Genomic DNA, 24,185 nt, shown 5'->3' on the forward strand with positions numbered 1-24,185 from the left:
GGAAATTAACATTTTAAGCAAGCTTCCCACATAATTTGCTTCGACTATATGAATAAAACAGGCTCTAAAAAAATTACCTTTATTATAGCAAGTAGGAGTGACAGTGGTTCTTTTATTCATCCAAAATGTATTAGCAATTTTTGGTCTGAATTAGTTTAATACTTTTTTTTTATAGTCTTATCCTTAGCTGGATTTACATTTTTCCTACCTTGTTACATATGGACTTTTTGCCCTAGGTTAATTTGCATGATTAAAATGAAACTGGTTTATACAGAAACTATTTCTTAGGCATGAGAGTAGAGTGTTCAATAAACTTTAAAAAACGAGCAATATAGAGTATATGGTGTTACCGATCTCTTTTTATAAGTAAAGTAGTCTAACCGGGTGGAAATAATTGAAAATATAAAAACTTACTAACTGATATTTGATAAATTGGAAGTAAGAGGAGACAAGTGCTTTCAAAGCTGTTTGGAATCATGGAGTATAGAAGTGAAAAAGAAAATTTCTAGGGATGACTAAGATCTCTGGGCTCTTAGCAGAGACTTGAAAGGAAATAAGGGGATTTTCGAGATTTCAGTCTACTTGACTTTCTGAATTTACTGTGATTTTCCACATGGACCAATACAAAGTTGACATACCACACTTAATACTTCCTATTTATGTGCATAAGTGCTATGGTCCTCCTCCCAGTGATGGTAATAGTAAAATAGCAAGCATTTTGACAATGTTTATTTTGTTTTGCTTAGGTTTATTTTTTTTCTTAGATGACGTGTACTATATATTTAATTTGGAGAAGTTCTTAATAAAATTATGCCTTTTTAAGTTCATTCTCTTGGCTTGGATTTAATATTTGTGAAACATTGTTATTCAAACTCACTAGTTACTCATTTTGTTAATGGAATGATATACGGGAAGGATTTTTGGATAGTACTTAGGTTATTGATCCTGGATAATAATTCCCTCCAGCTGTCCATGGGGTTGTTTCATTATCACCAGATATTACATAAAACATTAGAAATTATCACAGCTTCTGTTTTAGAGTATCTTTCATTTTAAGGTATTTTCAAAATGTCAAATCTGGAAATGAAAGGGAAACGAATTAATTTTTAATTTTCTGAAATCTTAAGGAAATGACTGGGTTAGAATTTAACAACCTCCTATATAGTAATTTATGGTTTACAAAGCATCTTCTGTGTATTATCTCTTTTGATCTGCATGACAATCCTGAAAGGGAGGATAACACCTCCAATTTTTCAGGGAAGCTGCCAAGACTGGCTCTGATTGTTGAAAGTCACACAAGTGTTTAGAGATTATCTCTTACTAGAAAACTAAGATTTTGTATCCCAGCTTTTTTAGGGGCCTCCTAGAAATACAAGTATATAGAAGGAAAATAATTAAAAATGAATTGAGAAGAGGATTATTGTAGAAAGTAAAGGAGTAACAGTTTAAATGAAGCTGGAAAGTCTTTTTTGAGTTATAGAGTGGTCATGGAATAGTAAAAAATTCTCTGTTATGATGGAAAGCTAATAGTAAGAGAACACAACTGTAAGAAGGCATTGGATTGTTCTGTTATTACAATACCACAGAACTGACTACTGTATACATAACTCCCCCAAATTTTTTTATTGTTTAAAAAATACTTATTTATTTTTAGAGAGAGGGGATGGAGAAAAAGAGGGAGAGAAACATCTACTAGTTGCCTCTCACACCCCCCTCCCCAACTGGGGGCCTGGCTCACAACCCAGGCATGTGCCTTGGCTGGGAATTGAACCGGCAACCTTTCCACACCATCTAGGGCTCCCTCAGATGTTTTCTACTCAAATATTTTTCACTCTTCAAACTTAAGAATTGAAGTGAACCTTAGAAACCGTTAATTCTAATTCCTTAGGCATTTGATGCCTGCTTCTCCTTGACTGCTAATTAGTGACAATAGATAAAACAAATTAAACAAGCCTCTGATGAACAGCAATGTAAAACTCAAAATATTTCTTTATAATAGCCTGCATATTTTTTGAGATATGGAGACCTGTATGATATAACCATATGTTGTATTTGATAAAATAATTCCTTAATACAAGACAGTTATAAATCATCAGTATCTTACGGCACCATGAAACACATTTATTCTTGTACTATTATTTATTAATTAGTATTATTTTCCATACGAACAACTGCATACCTACTTTTTTCCCCATCCTGTACTTACACCTGAATGAGTTTGAGACCCATTATGAACATGTTCATTCTCTTGAGTGAATAAATACTTTTAAAATAAATGGCCACTCTATGCTAGATACTGTGTCAGTAAGTTAGGATACAAACAGAAGTAAAGCCAAGCGCATAAAAGCGTTTTCCTATCCGTTTGTTTGTTGTTGTTGTTTTTGAGATTTTATTTATTTATTTTTAGAGAGAAGAAGGGAGGGAGAAAGAAAGGGAGAGAAACATTGACATATGAGAGAAACATCAATTTATTGCCTCTTGCATGCCACGCCCCCCACTGGGGACCTGGTCTGCAACCCAAGCATGTGCCCTGACTGGGAACCAAACTGGCAACCTTTCCTTTTGCAAACTGGTGCTCAATCCACGAGCCACATCAGCCAGGGACGTATCTTTTTTTTTTTTCTTTTTTTTTTTTTAAACCAGACCTAACATTGTTTTTCCTTTTTCCTAAGTCTCATGGTTTGGATTACTTACCCTGAAATTGTATATATTAAAGTAGTTTTTCCATTTAAAAAATAAATTTATTTTAACATAATGGTTAGCATGAGACAGGCTTCAGTGAGTTGATAAAATTTTAAACCAAAGCAGTCTTATCTGGAGTAAGAGTATAACTTCCTGTTGAGCTTCCTTATTCTAGAAAGCCAGCTCTGATACTTTGGAAAGATGAAAGGATGGAGATTCCTTTTAGGTTACAGTTGAACTGTGCCCTTAGAAAACATCTGTATTTGGAAATCAAATTAATCTGGTTGTTGTTTAGATGACTAAATAGGCTATGGCAAGAATATAGTTAGTTTCTGTAATACTAGAGAATTTGAATTCTGTTTTGAGTTGCAAGTCTTTTTATTTTTTCCTTAAGTAGAAACTATAGGGAATAATTAATATGTTTGATATTTCCAGCTGGTGTTTCCTGAGAGATAGCATATATTTTGTTACAGTTATTAAGGAAAAAAACCCCTCAATGATGCTTAAAGTAATCATTGTTTTTATGCTGTGAAGACTATCAGTTTCAGGAAAAGTTTGCAAAAGTGAAGCTTTGATTTGGAAATAGATGTACACTTTTTTTACTCAGTAACTTTCTCAAAATTGTATGTAATCACCATTTAAAAAAATTTTTTTTTTAATCCTCACCCAGGGACATTTTTTCATTGTATTTTAGACAGAGAGGAAGGGAGAGAGAGAAACATCTATGCAAGAGAGAAGCATCAACCGGCTGCCTCCTGCACTTGTCCAGACTGGGGGGTCAAACCGTCAACCTAGGCTTGTGCCCTAACTGGGAATCAAATCCACAAGCTTTCAGTTATAGGACAGTGCTCCAACTAACTGAGCCACACTGGCCAGGGCTGTAATCATCATTTTAATAAATTAAATTATATTAAGTGCGCTAACATATAGCCTACTTTGTATTCTTAATTTTCACGTATGTATTTGTGTTTCTTAAAATAAGAAATAGATTTAATGATGTTATGTCAGGTTCTTGGCCTTTTATCAGTTTAATTCGCTTTATTAGGGTGAGTCTCTAAAAACAATTTTAGGCATCTTTAAAAGGCAACTTCAGAAATTTTTAAGCTTTGGCTCCACAAATATTTTGTTTTTCCCCTCTCGTGTCAGAACTTTAAAGTGGTAAGATTATTTTCCCTAATTATTGATAATTCGTGGGGTATAGGACTTTGTTTTGATCACTGCCATATGCCCATTGCCTTCCAAAAGTGCCTGATAAGTAGTAGCAACTAAGTAAATATTTGTAATAAGTATTTATTGTTGAATGAATCTCAGTATGCGGAAAGGCAGTAGAGATAAATTATGTTCTCACATCTGTCGATCACCTTGGAAGCTTCTTCATTTCTGATTTATTTCCATGAGAAGTCATGTGCCTTCTGTTTCTGAAGTGTAGGTGATTACCAGATTTTGGTGGTTCTTTAATATGTTTCTCCCAATTGTTCTATTCCCTGGATTTTGTCTCTTTAACATGGTGCTTCTCAAGAAAAGATATTTCTCTTCTGTCTAGTTCTTTAGACCAAGTCTGTAGATTGGTATATCCTGAACTTATTTAAAATCAAAACTAATTCATGAGGGATTGTTCTCAGAAACGGGGTGGCTGTAGACAATCAAAGGATTTTTATATTTGGCCTTATTCTCCAGTTTTGATGTCATAATACCTTTACATTCAAGCAAGAGATACATATATGAACATTTTCGCATTTTTGTCACTGTAGAAGTAAAACTGCCTTTTAAAAGATAGAAAGTACAATTCTTGTTGGTCAGTGAAACAGCACTTAAAAGTTTCTCTTCAAAAATTTTTTATTGAGTTATAATTAACATGCATTATATTAGTTTCAGGTGTATGACATAGTTTGATATATGTATATGTACTTAAAGTTTTGATTTTAAAATATGAATATCAGGTTTTTCCCCTCATCACATGAATTCACTATTGGCACATTCTAGATTTGGTATTTCTTTTTTCTTTCCCTTCTTTAGTTGGCCCAATCATAGTCATAGTATCTACTGTATTTTGTTACGTATAATGTGTGCTTTTTTGCCCAAATTTTTGAGGGAAAAATAAGGATGCATATCATACATGGGTATAATAAAGGGTTCAATAATCCTCTGTATAATGTGCACAAAACCATGGGTGTGCATTATACACAGGATTGCATTATGCATGGGAAAGTATAGTAGTTCTTTGGCTCAGGAGGACAGTTTCTTTTTAGGAAAGTAGTTAGTGTTTTGGTTGAAGTTGCGTCTCGAGTGAAATAAAAGTTTCTTAATTTAAATGAATATTAAGAAATATTTGCCACCTTTAAAAGAAACCAAGAAATAAGGAACCTGGATAGAGTTCAATTCATTTTAAAAAGAAATTGAGTTTTCTAGAGAGTATTAGCAAACATTCCGTTGCTACCTACCTTTTGGAAATTCATCACTGTAAGTTGTTACTCAGATGTTTCACAGTGGTATTTTTTGTGATAGGATTATCATTGATCCCAAATGAATAAATTGAAGGGATTTTTTTATTTTTTTAATGCTCCAACTTCTTCCTGTATGTATGGTCTCATGTCTTTTCCCTCTGAGATTATTCCTTGATCTGGAACCTCTGTAATAATGGAAAGAAATTACTACTTGCCCTGGGCAGTAATGTCACTTGCAAATTGTTTTTAAAGCCAAGCTGTTTATTTTTTGTGAGTTACCTATGAATGGACTAATTTAATTGTGGCAGCCCTTTTGATGACACTTTCCGTGGAGTTCTGGTCTGGTTCAAAGCTTGGCTTTGTTGTATGCAAGCCTTGAAAGAAGGCTTCATTAAAAGACAACAGAGTTCTAAGAAAAGCTAATTCAAGTGTTTGATTCATCCGTAACAGAACTCTAATGCACGTAGTTTCCCAGGCACTGAAGATCTGTGGTTATTTTCCATACCTTCTACTTACTATATATATTTTATACTTTTAGGAAGGTCTTGATAAGTCCCCTCCAGCCCCTCAACTTGATCACTGTCTGGTTGATCTGTCTTTGATGTTATTTCGTTAAGGAAAAGTCCCACCTTGGGCCCTGAATACTGATTTAGCAGAATGAGTAGTAAATGGGAGATTGGAGGCTAGAGCTAATTCTCTCCCTTTGAACTAACACCTCCTCCCATCCTCTGCATTATTAAAGAGGGGGTGGTCTATATTCTCAAGTAGCAGTACAGAAATCTCACACACTGGTCCAACCAGTAGGAAAACAAATGCTGTAGCCAGAAGTGCCCTTCCTCTGTCCCCAGCTGAAATTGGGGGAGGGACAAAGTCCAATTGTTACTTTACCCCATCCTGTCTGCCTGCTAGAAGGCCTGTTTCCTACCCTAATGGTTTCTGCCTAACAAATGGTGTTTCTTTTTTACAGCATTATGATCCTGGACTTGTTGTGGTGATGGTAAACTTAGCAGTGGTAATTTTTTATTTTCAGACTGAATTACTTCTTTTGTCATCAGTGCACCAATATGTTAGGCTTACTTTCTCTGTTGTAGCCTTCATCCTTCTGCTTGGTCTTTTTTCATTTTCCTTTCCTTTCCTTATGCAACTTGTCTGATCCTCGTTCATTAAAGGGTGATGTTAAGGAGGGATATATCTGTTTATGTTAGAACTACAAAAAAAAATCAGTTAAAACATTAAATTCTAATACTGTCAAAAACTTGATTTCCCCACAATGTAATGGGCACTAGCACTTGCTACTGCAATTTGTAAATAAATTAAAACAAACTTTGACTGCCTTAGAAGGCAAAAGTACTAATGCAGAGTTTATAAACAGGGGTTTACAGAGGTAATGGATTTGTACCAAAACTTTCTCGATTCTTGCATAACAAATTCTGATAGACCAAAAAAAGATACCAAATGACAAAAATAAATAAATTCCTATGTCATTGTTTTTCAATTCTTTCATTGGACCATTTGTTTTTACCAGTAAATCCCTGATTGAGACGTTATGAAAGTGATATTGCACCTAGGAAGTCATTTTTATAACCTGTCTTAATTTGGTCCTTTTGCTAAAGATTGCAGTCACTGCTTATTTATTATACCATTGGGCAGAAGGTAGTAATGCATTTTCATTTTGTTTAACTGGCAGTCTTTGATAGTATGTAAAAGAAGGCTGTATTTTTTTTTTCTGACATGAGATGTTCTTTACTTACTTAAACTTTTTTTCACTATAATAATTATCCCTAATTATATCCGTACTTATTGTTTGTAAAATAATGGGATATTGGTGATAAGTAAACTTCTGAATAAGTTTTTCATATTTTTTTTAAAGATAAAAAATAATCCCACAAATACAGAGCAACTATATGCAAGTGGTTGCCAGTCACTTTGAAAACACTTCTTTTTCCTCCAGGACCAAACCTAGTCATGATCATGGCATTTGTTATTATTACTTTTAATTTGGTTTTGGTGCTACCTCAGATTTATCCTGACAAAGCTTAACTTTTAGCCCAAAGGTATAATATATATGTGTGTGTATAACAAAAAAAAAAACAAACAAAAACCAAAAAAAAACAATTGTTTACACCAGCCTGAGTGAAATGATGAGGGAAGTAAACATTGTGTTTTTTCACTAAAGGTGTACAACGGACAAGGTAAGTCCTCTTACCAGTGGGCTTACATCACAATAAACAGCGCAAGTTGTGATGTAAAACAGCTGTGGTAGTAAAGTGCTTGTCTGCCCCATTTTGCTTTGTTTGGCTGGTTATGAGTGGATTAAGTATACATTTTTTAAAATCTCCAGCATAGATCGATTAGTTTAAAGTCAATTTTCTTCGCAACTAGTCCTTTTCACAGCTTACCGATTACTACAGCCAGTGTTAAATCCACACTCTGGAAATGGGACCTCAGAGCACCAGTTCAAAAGAAACACTATTCTTTGTTTCTAAGGGCAACTAACTGTTGCTTTTTATTTAAGTTTTTCATAGGCTCGCTTAACTGTAAAGCATCTTTTGAAAACAAAATATATAAGACATAACTGAATTGCAGTCACAGAGTTTTCCTTTATCGTGTTTGAAACTATGCTTTTTTGATTTAAGTATGTCAGTTGAGATATTTGTTACCTGTTTTAAAAGTGTGTATGGGAGGCTGTCAGTGGACAGTAAGAATGAAGTGATTTCTTGATGAAAAGTTATTTTAAACCACCTGGTGCCATAGTTTAGAAATGCTTTGCATTACTTATTTAATTTTGCCATAGAATCTGGAATTATCCTCACTGGAAAGACAGTCAAGGTGGGCAGTTGGGCTTAAACTGGGAGTGGTAGGTTTGGTTGTAAGCTGTGAGAATGGCTTGTGTTTGGTTCACTGTAGCTTTCTGGTCTCTGCACTCCAAGGCAAGATCTCTAACCACCCAAACCTAATGTGTAAAGTGAGCTGTCGCTTAGCTTTGCATCTTACCCTGATTATGTGTTCCTGTTACAGGGAGAACTGATCCCATTCCGATTGTTGTCAAGTATGACGTCATGGGCATGGGTCGCATGGAAATGGAGGTAAATTGATCTCATTATCTCACTTGTTTTATGGGATATTTAAAATAGATATTAATTCCAAATTCAGATGCCAATGCAAAAATACATTTATTAGACAGAATGTAGTTTTAATATTTTCCTTTGGATATGTAAAAATATATTTTATTTAGTGCTCTGTTTGAGGCAGGTAGGTGGCAAATAATAACTGTTTTAACTGAGGCATAAAGAAATTGAGTGGTTTGCCCAAGGTTATGCCACAAGGCAAGACAAGGCTTAAACCCTGACCCAACAGGCAGTGTTGCTTAACTCTTAAAACATTTGCTGTGGTAGAAGCTTTATCGCTATAGAGATATGCACAGCTGTCATCTGTGTTATCTTCTTTTCATTGCCTAAAATATTTTCTCCATTTACTACTAATTCTTTGGCATTGAACATTGAATTTAAGTCTGTTATCATCAAAAAATGTGCCTGTTGGGAGCCACCAGCATGAAAGAATTAATGAATTTTTCTTCATGCTGTTTTCTCTGTGGGGTGACGATAAAGTAAGAGGTTGCTGAGCAAATACAGAGTGTTTGATTTTCATACAGTACTGTAGTTGTGCAGATGACTTTTTAAATAGCTAATTGGGGGTACTTTAGGAATTAAGACTAATTATATCTGTTTTTGTTAAGCTTGATTATGCCGAAGATGCTACCGAACGGCGCCGTGTCCTAGAAGTGGAAAAAGAAGACACGGAAGAATTGAGGCAGAAGTACAAGGTATGAAATGAAATTTTTCTTGTATTTGGGATGCTTACACTGAGATATTTTCAGTGAAAGAGACCTCTTTCAACAGCATTTGTTTGACATTTGGTTGTGATTAGTAGTAGATCTCAAGTTTCTCAACTTTCCTATTTATTGCCTCTGTAAAAATTATAGAGATAATAATACCCACTTTGTGTGTCTGTTGGGAAGATTGCATTAGTGTTTGAAAACACAATGCCAAGTACACAGTAGGTAGTAATAGTAGTAAAAATTATTAACTTGAGAGTCTTTTAAGAGCTTGATACCTATTGATAAGCCTTTTCTTTTTTAATGGATGAGGTGTTTTAAGAATAGCAAACATTGGGAACTTCATTCAGTGTTTTCCTTTTTAAGGGGCAGAGTTATAGAAAACTGCAGCTTAGAATATGTTATAATTTAGCTTTCAAAAAGACTGACCAGGGAATGTATTTTTCAAGATGTTGTGGTATGCCCAGCCTTAAATAGGTAAGAAACAGGCTTAGCTAAGATTATCATATAGAATCTTATTTTGTCATGATACTTAAGGTGGGAAGAGAGAAAGGGATTTATTTTTTTAATGTGTTCTACCATAAAAAATATATAAAGCAAAAACTGACAGAACTATAAGAACTACAAGGAGAAATGTTTATTGCCACCACAGTAGTGAGAGATTTTAATATACACATCTTAGTAACTGAGAGAAGTAGTAGATGAAAAATATCAGCAAGGGTATTTGGAAGACTTGAACAACAGAATGAACAAACCTCACATAAAGGAGACTGTGTACCTAACCACTTTGAGAATAAAAACCTTCAAATATGTATGGAGCATTTAATTTATTTAAACAAGCTTTTTTCCTTTCTTTTTTTTTTTTTTACCATAGTCTGTGCCAGAGTATCAACAAATTTCAAAGAACTGAAGTCAAGTTATCAACCATAAAGCAGTCAAAAGAAAATATAATAGGAAAATACCTGTTTGGAAATTAAGAAACAACCTTTTATATAACCTATCTGTAAAAGAACAAATCACAGTGGTAATTGGAAAATATTTTAACTGAAAAGTAATAACACCACCTATCAAAACTTATGATAAGCTAAAGAGCTGTATGATGTTTGATAGCAAATACATATCCTTATTGCTTATGTTAGGAAAAGAGAATAGCAGGAGACAAATGAAGTAAACATTCCTCTCAGGAAATAAGAAAGAATAACAAAATAAATCTCAAGAATGTAAAAGGAAAGAGATAATAAAGATAAGAATAGAAATTAATGAAACAGAAAACAAACATAGAGCAAAGTCAAAACTTAATTTTTTAATATACTTGTGATACTAAGAAAAGAACATAGTGGGTGTTGCTGTGGGAGATGCCTGGGGTTAGGGGGAAAAAAAGGAAGGGAGGGAGAAAGGAAAGAAGAGAGGGAGGAAGGAAGGGAAGAAAAGGAAAACCAATATTGAGAGTAAAGAAAGAGGCTATTATTTCATATTAAGCAGGCACTAAAAGATAATTTCATGCCACTGAATGTAAAATTGGTTTTAAGTGGAACAATTTCTTTAAAAATATAAATTGTTAAAATAGAAACAATTTCAATAATTTTATAACATATAAATTGAATCTGTAGTTAAAATTTTTTTTCATAAAGTTCAATGACTTCATTAGTAAGGTCTGTTAAAATTCATAAAAGAAATAACTTCAGTCCTAACTAGCAATTTCTAATCTCTCAGAGTATTGAACAGGAAGAAAAACTCCCAGCTTACTTAATAAGAGACTAATACCACCTTGATGCTAAATCCTGATCAGGGTCGTATAAGAAGGATAATTATGTGACAACTCTGATTTCTAACACAAATGTACATTTTAAAACATTAACAAACACAGGACAATTTGGAATATATTATAACCAAGTAGTTATACTTCAGAACACATGTAGGAGACATCGTACTTAATATTAAAAAGTTGAAAGCTCTCCTTTTGTGATGAAGAGACATAACAAGGATGCCTGCTGTCATTGTTTCTATTAAATATTGTGCTGGGGGTCCTAAGCACAGAAAGGTGGGCAGGCAGAAACAAACAAATAGAGATATAAGAGGTGAAAGTAAGAAACAAACTGTTTGTATTTGTAGGTATGATTATGTATATAGATACCTAAAACATTATACAGATAAATTATACAAATAACAGTTTAGCAGGATGCTAGATGCAAAATAATAAATTTAAATTTGTGTGTCTGTAGATCAACAAGAGTTACAAAATGAAGATTACATGATGTGGAAGACTTAATCGAAAACATTATTGAGAGATATTAAAGAACAGTGAATAAAAAGTGAGATTTTTAATAATTTGTTAATGAATTAGAAGACTTAATATTGCAAAGAAATCTGTTTTCCCCCAAATTTTCTACATATTTAATGCAATTAAGTCAAGATCCCAACAGGATTTTTTATGGAAATTGACAAGCTTATTCCAAAATTTATATGGAAGAGTAAAAGGCCAAGCACAGTCAAAGCAGTCTCAAAGTATGAGATAGAAAGACTTGCTTTACCAAATATCAAAATTTATTATAAAGCTATGGTGGGTAAGGCAGTGTGATACTGACACAAGGGTAGATCACTGGAACAAAAAAGGGAGCCCAGATGCAGACCCCTTATATGTTTGACCACTTGATAAGACAAAGATGGTATTTCAGATAAGTGAGAAAAAGAATGAACTTTTCAATAAAAGATTTTGACAGTTGTTTGCCCATGTGGGAAATAATAGATTTGTACTCCCTACCTCGTATTGTACAATAATCAGTTGCAGATGGATTAAAGATTTAAATGTAAAAGGAAAAAAACAAAGCTTTTAGAAGATAGTATAGAAGATTCTCTCTGTATTTACTGTTGTCTTAGTTTTCATGTTAGTAATATTTTCCCCCAACATTTTATCATGAAAATTGTTGAGCATACAGAAAAAGTGAAAGAACTGTACAATGAATACCCATATACCAACCACCTCTATTCTACAATGAACACTTATAAATAATGTTTTATTACATATTAGTGACTTTTTTTAAAAACAGATTTATTGACAGTGAATGCCTTTTTAAAACTCTTAAAATAGCTCTTTGATTCTTTTTCCAATTTGCTTTGTTTGCTTTTTGTTTTTTAATAATGCTTTGCTTTTTACCTTTTCATTACTATTTTTGCCTTTTTTTAAACATTCTAAATTTTCTTATTTTATAATTCTTTTCAAATTTTCTATTATCTGTAATACTTGTTATACAAGACCTGGCACAAATAATGCCCCTTTTTTATTATAAAATCTTTTATTGCAGAATCATAAGCATGTAATTCTGTAACATGAGAATATCACACTCAAGCCCACTATATGACACTTTAGGTGAAATGTTCAAATTAAATCTCTAAATTATTATACTCATATTATTACCCTACGAACCACACTCAGGCAGGCATTACTTCTGCTGCACCTTGTATGTTTTTATCTTTTGTTTCTTCTCCTGACCTCTCAAAGTAATTTATTTCCTTGTGTGCTTTGCAGTTTTGATTGTTATGTCATTATCTGTGGAAATTTGTCATATCCAGTAAAGATAACCACCAAAATGTTCAAATATGGAGTATAAGAGAGGAATTGGTGTCAGCAAGACATAAAAGTTTGGGAAGTGTCTGCATACTGATGGCTTTTTTTATTATTATTTTTTTTAATCCATTTATTAAGCACTTACTGGGTCTTAAATACTTGCTAAGTACTTTACACACACATTATCACAATAGCTCTAGGAAATCATGACAGATGTATTTTTAAATTTTGGATCAATGATTTGCTGAGTAGAAACCTTTTTTCTACCTTACAAAAGCTTGACATTAAAGACTGACATTCCAATTAATGTAATTAACTCTAGATTTCTAGAACTGTTTTCTTATAGTGCATATATAATGCTAAATGACTGGTCCTTTGAAATAGAAAAAGCTGTTTTCTTTTTCATGTTAAAAAATAAAATTAATTTTGCTTCCCTTTCATTTTCACAGTAGAATACTCTTTAGTGCTACTATAGAATCTATTAAGAACTTCAGAATGGAAATGTACTTAAGCCCCATTTTAAATCAGGGCTTTTGTTCTCACTGAGCCACTTTGCAGGAGAAAAAGAGCATAGATACACAGAACAATATTCTCCTCAAACACATAACACTGACTGACTCCAACAAAAACTGATTACTGTCTGTCTGTCAAACACTGTGTTATACAGCATGTCATTACGTAGTACCAATGTTAGATTTACCAGGTGCATACTGATGATTTTAAGTCGCAGGAATGGATTAAATTGCCCATGGAGAAAGGAAAAATACATTAGAAGCAAATTTAATGTATTTAAAGAAATAAAAAAGGTTGAGATTATGAATAAAGGGCAAGAGACCATATAAAAACTCTGAGAGGCTCTAATAGCAGGTTTTGCCAGGCAGAATATTAAATTATAACACATCTGAAGAAGTATCCACAATGCAGCAAAAAGTGGAGGAGGGGCAAGAAAGAAACAAGATATGTGAGAGTGGTTAAGAGTTAGATAATAAAGACCTGGCTGGTGTGGCTCAGTGGATTGAGTGCCTGCCTGCAAATCAAAGGGTCACTGTTTTGATTCCCAGTCTAGGGCACATACCTGGGTTGTGGGCCAGGTCCCCAGTAGGAGGCACACAAGAGGCAGTCACACATTGATGTTTCTCTCCCTACCTTCCTTCCTCTCTCTAAAAATTAAATAAAAACCTTTTTTAAAAAAGAATTAGAAAATAAAGAATGGGCAGAGGCTGTGTTCAAAGGGAAGAGGCCAGAATTGATGAAAGGTGCAACTCACAGATTCAGGAAGCCTAATTACACACAAGATTAAAAAAAAAAAATTCTACACATAGATACATTCTAGTAAAATTGTAAAATATTAAAGTAAAAAGACTTCTGGACGCTAATGGAATCTTGAATGTGCTCAGAGAAAACTACCATCAACCTAGAATTGTACACCCAGCAAAAATATCTTAAGTATAAAGATAAAAATGGGTAAATTTTTACATAAAAACATTAGTTTGGCCCTGGCTGGTGTGGCTCAATGGACTGAGTGTTGGCCTGTGAACCAAAGGGTCGCCAGTTTGATTCCAGTCAGGGCACATGCCTGGCTTTCAGGCCAGGTCCCCAGTGAGGGGCACACAAGAGGCAACCACAGCTTGATGTTTGTCTCCTGCCTTTCTCCCACCCTTCCCCTCTCTCTAAAAATAAGTAAAATCTTTTTAAAAAATTAGTTTACCTCTAAAAGACCCTTAAAAGAAATTTCTGTGAGACTTGGGGCCAAGATGGCGGTATAAGTAAACACAGCTCTCCTCCTCATACAACCACATCAAAATTAAAACTAAACTATAGGACAGTCATTCAGAACCATGAGAAATTGAGCTGAATGGAAGTCCTACAACTACAGAATTAAAGAAGAAACCACATTGAGACTGGTAGAATGGGTAGAGACATGGAATGGGCAGGTCCCACACCCATGTATGGCAGATAAAAATCAGGATATCTCAGGAGTGAGGGGTCCCAGCCCAGAGTTCCAGTGCCAGGAAGATAAATCTCCATAACTTCTGGCTATCGTAACCAGCAGGGATTGAGGCTGTGGAAAACAGAAACTGATGGAATTCCAGGCAGTTCTTATAAAAGGGCCTGTGCACAGACCTACTAGGACTCCCTTCTGAGCTCCAGTGCTGAGCTCCGGGGCAGCAGATTGAAAGGCATCAGAGACCAGATGGGGAGGAACTAAATTGTCCTGTGTCAGGGTGAGAGCTGAGGGGGAGCTTTCTCCAGACAGAAGTGCTAGCAGAGGCCATTGTTCCTTGCTGAACCCTCCCCACACAGAGCCTCAAAGTCTGCAGGTGGGCAACATACTCTCATCAACCTGGCTCACACTGTTTGCCCCACCCTGGTGATTCACTTAGGCTTTGCCCCACCCAACTTTCAGGCCTGCCCAGCTGTTTCCAGTGGTTTTTCCATACAACTGTCTTGTCTTGACCCATACTCCAGGCTTTCTTAATTCTCTCAAACAAGCAGCACCTGGCTTCAGCAAGCCCTGCACCTCTCGCTAAGTTGCCCCAGGCCTAGAACTAGCAGAAGCTGGCCATAGTACACAGTTTGGCCTTTCCTGCGTACCTCCAGGCCCAGCACGAGTAGCAGCCACCTGCAATCACTTTGTAGCTTATGCTGTATGACCCTGAACAAAACACTGGTGGTGGCTGAACTTGGACTTGCCAACAGCAATTAAAGCTCAACTACAAAAGGAGGGTGTACTCAGCCCACAGCACCTTGAGGACCCAGCTTGGATAATAGGGGAGGTGGTGCCACTGGACTGTACAGGACAGCTACTACATTAGGCCACTCTTATCAACCCTGGGAGACAGCGGCTCTAACTAATACGTAGGAACAAACGCAGAAAGGCTGCCAAAATGAGGAGACAAAGAAATGTGGCCCAAATGAAAGAACTGAACAGAACTCCAGAAAAAGAACTAAACAAAACGGAGACAAGCAAAGTACCAGATGCAGAGTTCAAAACACTGGTTATAATGATGCCCAAGGAACTTAGGACCTCAACAGCATAAAAAAGATTCAGTCAGAAACAAAGGATGCACTAATTGAAATAAAGAACAACTTACATGGAAGCAACAGTAGAGTGGATAAAGCTGAGAATCAAATCAATGACTTGGAACATATTCAAAAAACAACCAATCAGAATAGCAAGAAGAATAAAGAATTCAGGAAAATGAGATAGTGTAAGGTGCCTCTGGGACAACTTCAAGCATACCAACATTCACATCATGGGGGCGGGGTGGAAAGAGAAGCAAAAGAGAGAAATTGGAAAGCTATTTGAAAAAAATAATGAAATAAAACTTGCCTAATTTGGTGAAGGAAATAGACGTGCAAGTCCAGGAAGCACAGAGAGTCCCAATCACTTTGGACCCAAAGAGGCCCACAGCCAAGACACATCATAATTAAAATACCAAAGGTTAAAGATAATCTTAAAAGCAGCAGGAGGAAAGTAGAGAGTTACCTACAAAGGAGTTCCCATACGACTGACTGTCAGCTGATTTCTCAAAAGAAACTGCAAGCTGGAAGGGATTGGCAGAAAATATTCAAAGTGATGAAAAACAAAGACCTACAACCTTGATTACTCTGTTCAGCAAAGCTATCATTTAGAATCGAAGTGTAGATAAAGTGCTTCCCAGACAAGTAAAAGCCAAAGGAATTCATCACCGCCAAACCAGTATTACATGAAATGTTAAAGAGTCTTTAGAAGATCAAAACTGAGAAAAAAATGGCAATAAGTACACACCTATCAACAGTTGAATCTAAAAACCAAATAAACAAGCAGAACAGAAACAAGCATAGATACAAAGAATATTGATGGTTGCTAGATTGGAGAGCAGTCACGGGGATGGGTAAGAAAGGGGAAGGGATTAAGTATAAACTGGTAGTTACAGAATAGTCATGGGGATGTAAAGTATAGCATAGGGAATAGAACAGCCAAAGAACATCTATGCATGACCTATGGTCATGGACAATGGTGTGGGGATGGCCTGAGGGAGTGGGGGGAACTGGGAGGAAGGGACAAGGGGGGGGGGGAATTGGGACGACTGTAATAGCATAAACAAAATATAATTTTTTTAAATTTTAAAGAAATTTCTGGAAAAGTACTTTAGGAACAAATGTGATTTTCATTAAAAGGCCTAAGATGTAATGAGGAATCTTTTTTTTTTTTTTTAACCTTCACCTGGAGGTATGTTTATTGATATTAGAGAAAGGAGGAAGAGGGAGAGAGAGAAAGAGACATCAGTGTGACAAACATCGATCAGTTGCCTCCTGTTCATGCCTTGACCAGGGATCAAACCCACAACCTTTTGATGTACAGGACGATGCTCCAGCTGACAGAGCCACCCATCCAGGGCTAAGGAACCTCTTATCATCAAAATTTAATTAGGTTGCATGTGTTTTTTATTTTTAAATCCAGTGTTCTTATCTTTTTGGAAGAGCAAGTCTTCTAAATCTATAAAACACTATAAAAAAGAATATCTTACAGAATTAAGTAAAGCCAAGATAGAATTAAGATACGCTTCTGCAAGGCATCATTACTAGAAGATGGATTCTGCTTGGTACCTGCTACTTCATACTGCTCACTTTGGAATCAAAGTCTCACGTAGATGCCTCTATCAGGAAGAGGGTAGATCACATGCCTGCATCCTAGTTTTAATGGAGGTTGGGAAAGTGAGCTTTCTGATTTCTATCTTGGGGGGATACCAGTGCTAATAAGGGAGAATATCAACAAGTTGCTTAACAGCCAAACATGAAACGTCCCAGGATATTTAAAGGAAATTATTATAAGGATTGAATAGGGTAAAAATCATAATGTGCTGTTAACTCACTTTTTAGTTTTAATAAATTTATCCAAAATAGTTCTTTACTGGAATTCCACAAAATATAGCAACCTTTTCTTGCTCATAGAGTAGCTCATGTGAGAAATGGTAGAGGGATGGTAAAACTGCTTTGAAAGTGTATCCAAAACTTACAATATTGAATAGAAGAAAGGCCATTTTTAGAAGCCTTTGAAATGGGACTTCTTTTTAGATTTGTTTACTTAAAGGGAGCTACTCATTGTGAGAATTGTTTATCTACACTGCTGTAAAAGGCTACCAAATATGCAAATCATTTATCATTTCTTTCTCCTTATTCTTCTGTTCTCCTTAAAGCAAATGAATATACTCAACTTGTTTTAAGATGTCTTTTGATGCCTAGTTTTTAAGTGGAACTGCTGAGGCACATTGGACCATCTCTTGGGTCAGCCCCATAGTTTTGCACCAGAACCTCATTAAAACCAATGAATAACCAACATATCTGTGTTGGCATTTTTTGTTAAGATTTTATTTATTATTTTTAGAGAGATGAGAAAGTAGGGAGGAGAGGGAGAGAAACATCAATGTGTGGGCACCTCTTGTGCACCCCCTACTGGGAACCTGGCCTACACCTCAGGCATGTGCCATGACTGGGAATCAAACTGGTGACCCTTTGGTTTGCAGGCCAACACTCAGTCCACTGAGCCATACCTGGCAGGGCAACATTTTGAAATTAGCAGCGCAGGTAATTTGGAGAATAATCTCATATTTAACTCCATAACTGGCCACAGTAATGTCTAAAAAGTCAAATACTGTCTTTATCTTTTAACTTTCAACTTCCTCAGTCCTCATGCGATAGGGGAATCTTTTGTAATCAGCATGTAGTTGGACTTTTTGTCTTTTTCTTACATTTTTTTTGTCTTTTTAAGATTTTATTTTTAGAGAGGGGAAGGGATAGAGAAAGAACGGGAGAAAAACTAATGAATCTGTTGGTGAAAAAAATCTAACTTTTCTAATAGGGAAATGCTTTCATTTAATCATTTCTGAAAAATATTTTTATTTGGTATACAAATGAAAATGTATCTTAGCACACTGAAGCACACTGTCTTCCACCTTCTGTTGCTTTTCAATCTGCTGTCAATCTGATTGTGGGTGATTTTTTTTTTTCTGGGTAGTTTTATGATTTCACTGTCTTTGGTCCCTTGTAGTTTCACTAAAGTGTGTTTAGGTGCACATTTTTATTTAGCCCCTCTTCAGGTGAGTCTCCTTTTTTACAACATTCACTTAAAATTCTACCAAGTTCATTTTTTTGTTTTTTTGTGTGTTTGGTTCTTTACAGGATTATGTTGATAAAGAGAAGGCAATTGCCAAAGCATTGGAAGACCTCAGAGCCAACTTCTACTGTGAACTCTGTGATAAGCAGTATCAGAAACATCAGGAATTTGACAACCATATCAACTCCTATGATCATGCACACAAGCAGGTGAGGAACAGTTATTTGCTAACAAACAAGAAGGTATTTTATTTGTTGTTAAAACTATAGAATTTTGAGTGGATCCGAAAAACTTGATGACTATAGTTTCTTGATCTGCAGGTCTTTATATGAAGTCATCTGACTGACTTGACTTTTTTTCAGTGACAGAAGTCCTGACATAGACCACCCCTGCCACCTGCACTTCAACATTTTATGTAGAGTGAAGAATTGTGAGCTTCATAAATCTTGCATAAAATTTTTGGTTTGAGTGGTTTCTCAATTTGTATTTGATTTGGTAATGCAACTGAGGATCACCAGGAGCTTTGTTTTTCTTTCTTCCCCTTTCTGAACCTGTTACACTTTTGACAATTACCCCAGATTGATCCTTTCATCTTCTGTATAGAAGAATTCATGCTTTATGAGCTGTTCTTTCCTATTCCTAAGCCATCTTATTATACCCTTGGATGGTAGATAAATCTTGAGAAGAAAAATACAGTTATATGTTATCTTAACTTTAACAAAAAACTCTGATGCCAAATGTTGAAGAGCTTGCTGAAAAATGAATTACACATTCTTTGCAGTCTTTTTTTTTTTTTCCTTCATTAATTTGGAGGGGGGATGGGGGACTTGTACCTAACTAGTTACTGGCATAAAGAAGGTAGGAATAATTCCTCTGAGGGATTTTAGAAGGAGGAAATTAATCTTTAAATCTATTGTGCAATTCTGGCTTATTAAAGAATTTTGAGCCATTTGATCTTGGGTGACTTTAGCAGAGCCTGTTAGATCTTTGAGGGGTACATAGTTGTGTTTGTTAGACTTACAAGATTTATGGGCATTGCTGGAATGCTGTCTTAAGCTGGTCCTGTTAAACCAACTTTTTTTTTTTAACCTTTACTTTGTTTTATTTTTCAACCAACCAGAAATTTCAGAGCACAGGAAAAAAAGGCAGGCTTTGACTAAGCTTTACTTTTACTACAACAAGGATAATTTTCAAGCTGGTCGTAGTATAATACTTAACGCAATAATACTTTTGCATTCAACCACACCTAACCAGTTTTAGATTCTTTCACTGATAAAGTTTTATTTAAGACAGCTTTTCGCCTTTTTGTACATTATTTTAATATATTGTCAGTTCTACCTGATTTGAAAAAGGGAAATTGAGAGATCATACATATGGACAAGATATATTGGCAATTACCTTACTCCTTCAAAGAACCATCTGCCAAGAAAGAAGAATACAACAGTGAATAATACTTATGCAGTAACTTTTTCAGCTTTTCAGTGTATATATAATTCAAATTTTGGGGTGGGTTGTTTTTTGTTTGTTTGTTTGTTTGTTTGTTTTTTGGGGTTGTTTTTTTTTTTTTTTGGAATTAACAAAGACATTTTACATTTAAGTACATATTCACCTTTTTGGATCCTTGAAAATTTCTCCAGTTAAGCTCTGTGATTAGTGTAGGACTCCAGAAGAAATTTTAGGGACCAAAAGGACATTTAGAAAGGTTATATTTTTAGTTGATGAGAAGTCTCTTGAGTGAAGTTTTAAGTAGAAAAGTATAAACCAGGAAAAGTGTAATTCCAATTTGAATAATGTGTACAGTTGCTTTTTAAGGCAGAAAAAAATCTGTCAAAGCCAAACAGATTCACAATTAAATACAGAACTAATAAAATTCACGTTAACACCATTAATGTAATGGATGACAAGTTTTAGTGATCTTTCTTTCAACTTGAGAGCAATAGAAATTGTTATAGCTCTGGTTCATTTGAATTTAACGTTTATTTTCCTGTGCACTTAGGTTTGACTCAATTCTCTCACCACTTTTCCTGTTGAAGTGGTTCTCTACCTGGGGAGATTTTGTCCCCCAGAAGGTACTTGGCAATGTCTGGAGACATTTTCGATTATCACAACTACAGGAGAATAGAGCTACTGGCATCTAGTGGGTGAAGGCCAGGGGTGCTGTTAAACAATTTACAGTGCACGGAAAGCTCCTTAAGAACAAGTTACTTGGCCCAAAACGTCAGTCAGCAGTGCTGAGGTTGAGAAACCTTGCACTATTAAGACTGCTGAAAACTTTCAAATACATATGATACTGTGACATCATTTGGCCTTTGCTTGGTACAAATAAATCATGAGTTTTAACTCCCCAGTTATGTTGTAAACATTTATAAAGTGTTCATCTAGATGATCTTAAGTATTTGTTTATTATTATTTTTTAGATGATTATTTTTTAGAAAATGAAAACACAAAATTAGGATTTCCTATAGAGGATTCTTGGGACTACCTTATTCATTAATAAAGCATATATCTGTGATCCCTGGTGTGGGAAAAGAACCTTTAGCTGATGTAGTTAATGTGAATGCATGTTAGTTTATTTTTCCACCTTGATCAAAAGCCCTTCTTAGGTATTAGAACCAGTACAGTATGAGTTTGTTACTTTGTTTTTGGTGGCATATTCTTTATATGGTTTCATTGTAGGCTTTTCCATCTTCCTTTATACTCTCTCTTAATGCAAGTGGTAGAATCTTGAAACAGAATATTATAAATATGTAAACAGAAAAATAGCACAGCACCAAATTTTTGTATAGTTACACTCTTTCCTTCACTTAGAATTTCTAAAGAGCCTTTAATTGACATGGTACAATACAGCTAAATAACCCCTAAGAGGAGGTAGGTCCCACTTTTTATTCCTCTTTGATGGACGTGAACTTGCCATACAAATGGACCTACCATTTTCCAAATTTATGCTTTAAAATCATAAAGACACCCTGTCTTGTCTTCCAGGAAGGCACACAGGATTATTATGAATCTGAGATAATAGGTAAGTACATTCAACCCTATGTTAGTAATCCCTAGTTTGCATCTTCCATCAAATTTTCACCACTAAAATTTTCCAGAGAAATAACCTATTAAATTTGGTAAACTACTAGTATAGGCAGGATTCTGAACATGGTGCTTATCTTCATGAAACACAAATAATCTCTCAAAAGGGGACTACGGAGTCACCTTCATTTGTGGTGCGGTTTTTTTCCTCAAATTTTCTAAGATATTTTGAGAAGCAAGTCATTAATACACAAGTATCAAGACCCAGTTTGATCTTCAAAGATGAAAAAGATAATTAGACATTTTGGTTCTTTTCAGCAGTTTAACCCTTTTTTTAAGTAATCACTTCAGTATGTTTTGAGAACTTCAAAGGTATGCCTTACCATTCCTCAAGAGATAACCCAGAGATTCCTTTTTATATGTAAGTTGGTTCTGATATGCCTGAGGGCTCCATAAGTGTTAAGTGTCCATCTTCTACCTTTGTTGACTTAGTTATAACTTAAAGTTGACTTTGAAACTAGACATTTTTCCACCTTACCTCCCTGTTTCTTTATTTTGCATACCTTTTAAAATATGTCTGCTGTCCCAGCCAGGTGGCTCAGTTGGTTGGAGTGTCGTCCTGTGCACCAAAAGCTTGTGGATTCGATCCCGGGTCAGGGTGCATACAGGAGGCAACTGATCGATGTTTCTCTCTCACATTGGTGTTTCTCTCTCTCTCTCTGTCCCTCTCTCCCCCTCCCTTCCTCCTTCCTTCTCCCTCTCCCACTTCCTCTCTTTCTAAAACTGATAAATATATTCTTGGATGTGGATTTTTTTTTTTAAGTTCTACTTAAAAAACCTGTCTGCTAATGGATACGACAATGGAAACCTTTTTTGTTTTTGTTTTTGTTTTTTAGCTTCTTGGAGGTCCTAAATTTCAAACTCCAAAAAAGAATTTTTTCCCAGAGGTAAATTTGTAGCAGTCCAGTGTCAGTGCCTTAATTTTATTGTTGTTTTGCTTTTCTTTCTTAGTCCCTTGTTACCTACTCAGGATTTTTCCAGTCTTACTCTCTTTTATTTGTGCCACTAAGGGACTTCTCACCCACGAGCCTCTGGTACATAAGCCGGAGACCAAAAATTGTCCCACAGCTGTATTTTGTCTGGCCTTTGTGAGTTTTTTCCTCTTTAATTTCAGTTCCCAGTTTTTAAAAAATAAGATTTTATATAATTCAGGCTTTTGCTCATCTTAAAGAGTTAAAATATCTGAGAACATTAGTTACACATTTCAGCGTAACAGTTGGCTAAAGCTAAATAGTTGCCATCTCTTAAAAGGCATGCTTATGCACTAACTCCAATTAGCTGTTGTTTCCACTTATTGTTTCTCTTACATCAACCTATGTTGATTCATTATATTGCCTGCCAAAACAAACTCCTCTAGACATTTGAGTTTGTGACCCAGTTTTATACCTTTCCCTCCTCTCATCACAGACTCCCACAGGTTCTAATTGATACTGGGGAAGTAGCACATTGAAAAGTTGCCTTATTGGGTCCAACTTCCTTGCAATTTCAAAACCATCTGTGGTTGTTGGATTCAGTATCAAAATCTGGTACTGTAAAGCAGCTGTGAGAAATTCCTTTAACTTGTAAAATTGATACCTTGGTCAGAGGAAAGAACGCTTTCAGGCTGCCTCTTCTTTCTTCAAATAGCCTCAGTATGAAAACTCCTGACTTTTTTACACTTTTGGAAAAAACTGAAGATTCATTTAATACCAAGGTCTCTTTTAGCTGTAAAAGCAGTGGTTTCCAGAGCTTTAAATAGCTGAACTAAAACAGATTAAACCTGTAGCAACCATCAGTAACTTGTCTATTCTAAATTGTTCAGAGTAGAATCTATTCTTTTTAAAGATTGTATTTATTTTTAGAGAGGGGCAGGGAGGGGGAAAGAGGAGGAGAGAAACATCAGTGTGTGGTTGCATTTCACACGCCCCCTGCTGGGGACCTGCAGGTGTCCTATACTGGGAATCAAACCAGTGACCCTTTGGTTCGCAGGCCAGCGCTCAACCAGCTAGGGCTAGAATCTATTATTATATGATTTAGTTAACTTTGTCTAAACTGTTACAATTACTTTCTGATAGCATTGCTTACTTTTAGTTGACTGTTTCAGTACACAGTAATGTATATTCCCAAGAAACAGAAATTTTAGAGTTTTTCCTGTTACTCGCAAATGAAGTCTGTTCTGACTTTAAATGTCTTCGGAGAAATTCCACGGTGATGGAAGGAATGATCATTTATGAATTTCATTCAAGTGTGGAGAGGTTAATTTCCATTTGAAGTTTCATGTCTACTGGTTGGATTTTTGCCTCCCAAGATAATTTACTGCATTTGATCCTCTGTATGCTTGGCACATCAAAACCAACTGAACCTCTGGCAAGCCATTGCAGATTTAAAGAAATGTGAACTGGGTTCCTCCTTAAGTGCCACTTTGATATTCATTGGAGGGTGGGGGGAGGACACAGGACTCAATAAATTAAAAAACCAAGGGAACAAAAGATAATTTTA

General features: G+C 35.4%; 1 protein-coding gene across 7 annotated transcripts in view; it reads left to right on the top strand.

The window, feature by feature from the left end:
- The window catches only part of GPATCH8 (G-patch domain containing 8), a 75,554-nt gene that overhangs the window by 34,647 nt on the left and 16,722 nt on the right, over positions 1-24,185 (top strand). For 5 of the 7 annotated variants that reach the window (XM_054593002.1, XM_054593003.1, XM_054593005.1 and 2 more), the window contains 3 exons: positions 8,145-8,212; positions 8,863-8,949; positions 18,692-18,835. In XM_054593002.1, the coding sequence (XP_054448977.1) occupies positions 8,145-8,212; positions 8,863-8,949; positions 18,692-18,835 (299 nt within the window). Of the gene's footprint in view, positions 1-6,093; positions 6,139-8,144; positions 8,213-8,862; positions 8,950-18,691; positions 18,836-24,185 lie in introns of all 7 variants that reach the window. The other 2 variants (XM_054593008.1, XM_054593009.1) reach the window with 1 other exon arrangement.

This window comes from Pteronotus mesoamericanus, unplaced genomic scaffold (assembly GCF_021234165.1).
Source record: "Pteronotus mesoamericanus isolate MK-2021 breed Mesoamerican mustached bat unplaced genomic scaffold, CSHL_Meso_final scaffold_408, whole genome shotgun sequence".
In the NCBI taxonomy this organism is placed as follows: domain Eukaryota; kingdom Metazoa; phylum Chordata; class Mammalia; order Chiroptera; family Mormoopidae; genus Pteronotus; species Pteronotus mesoamericanus.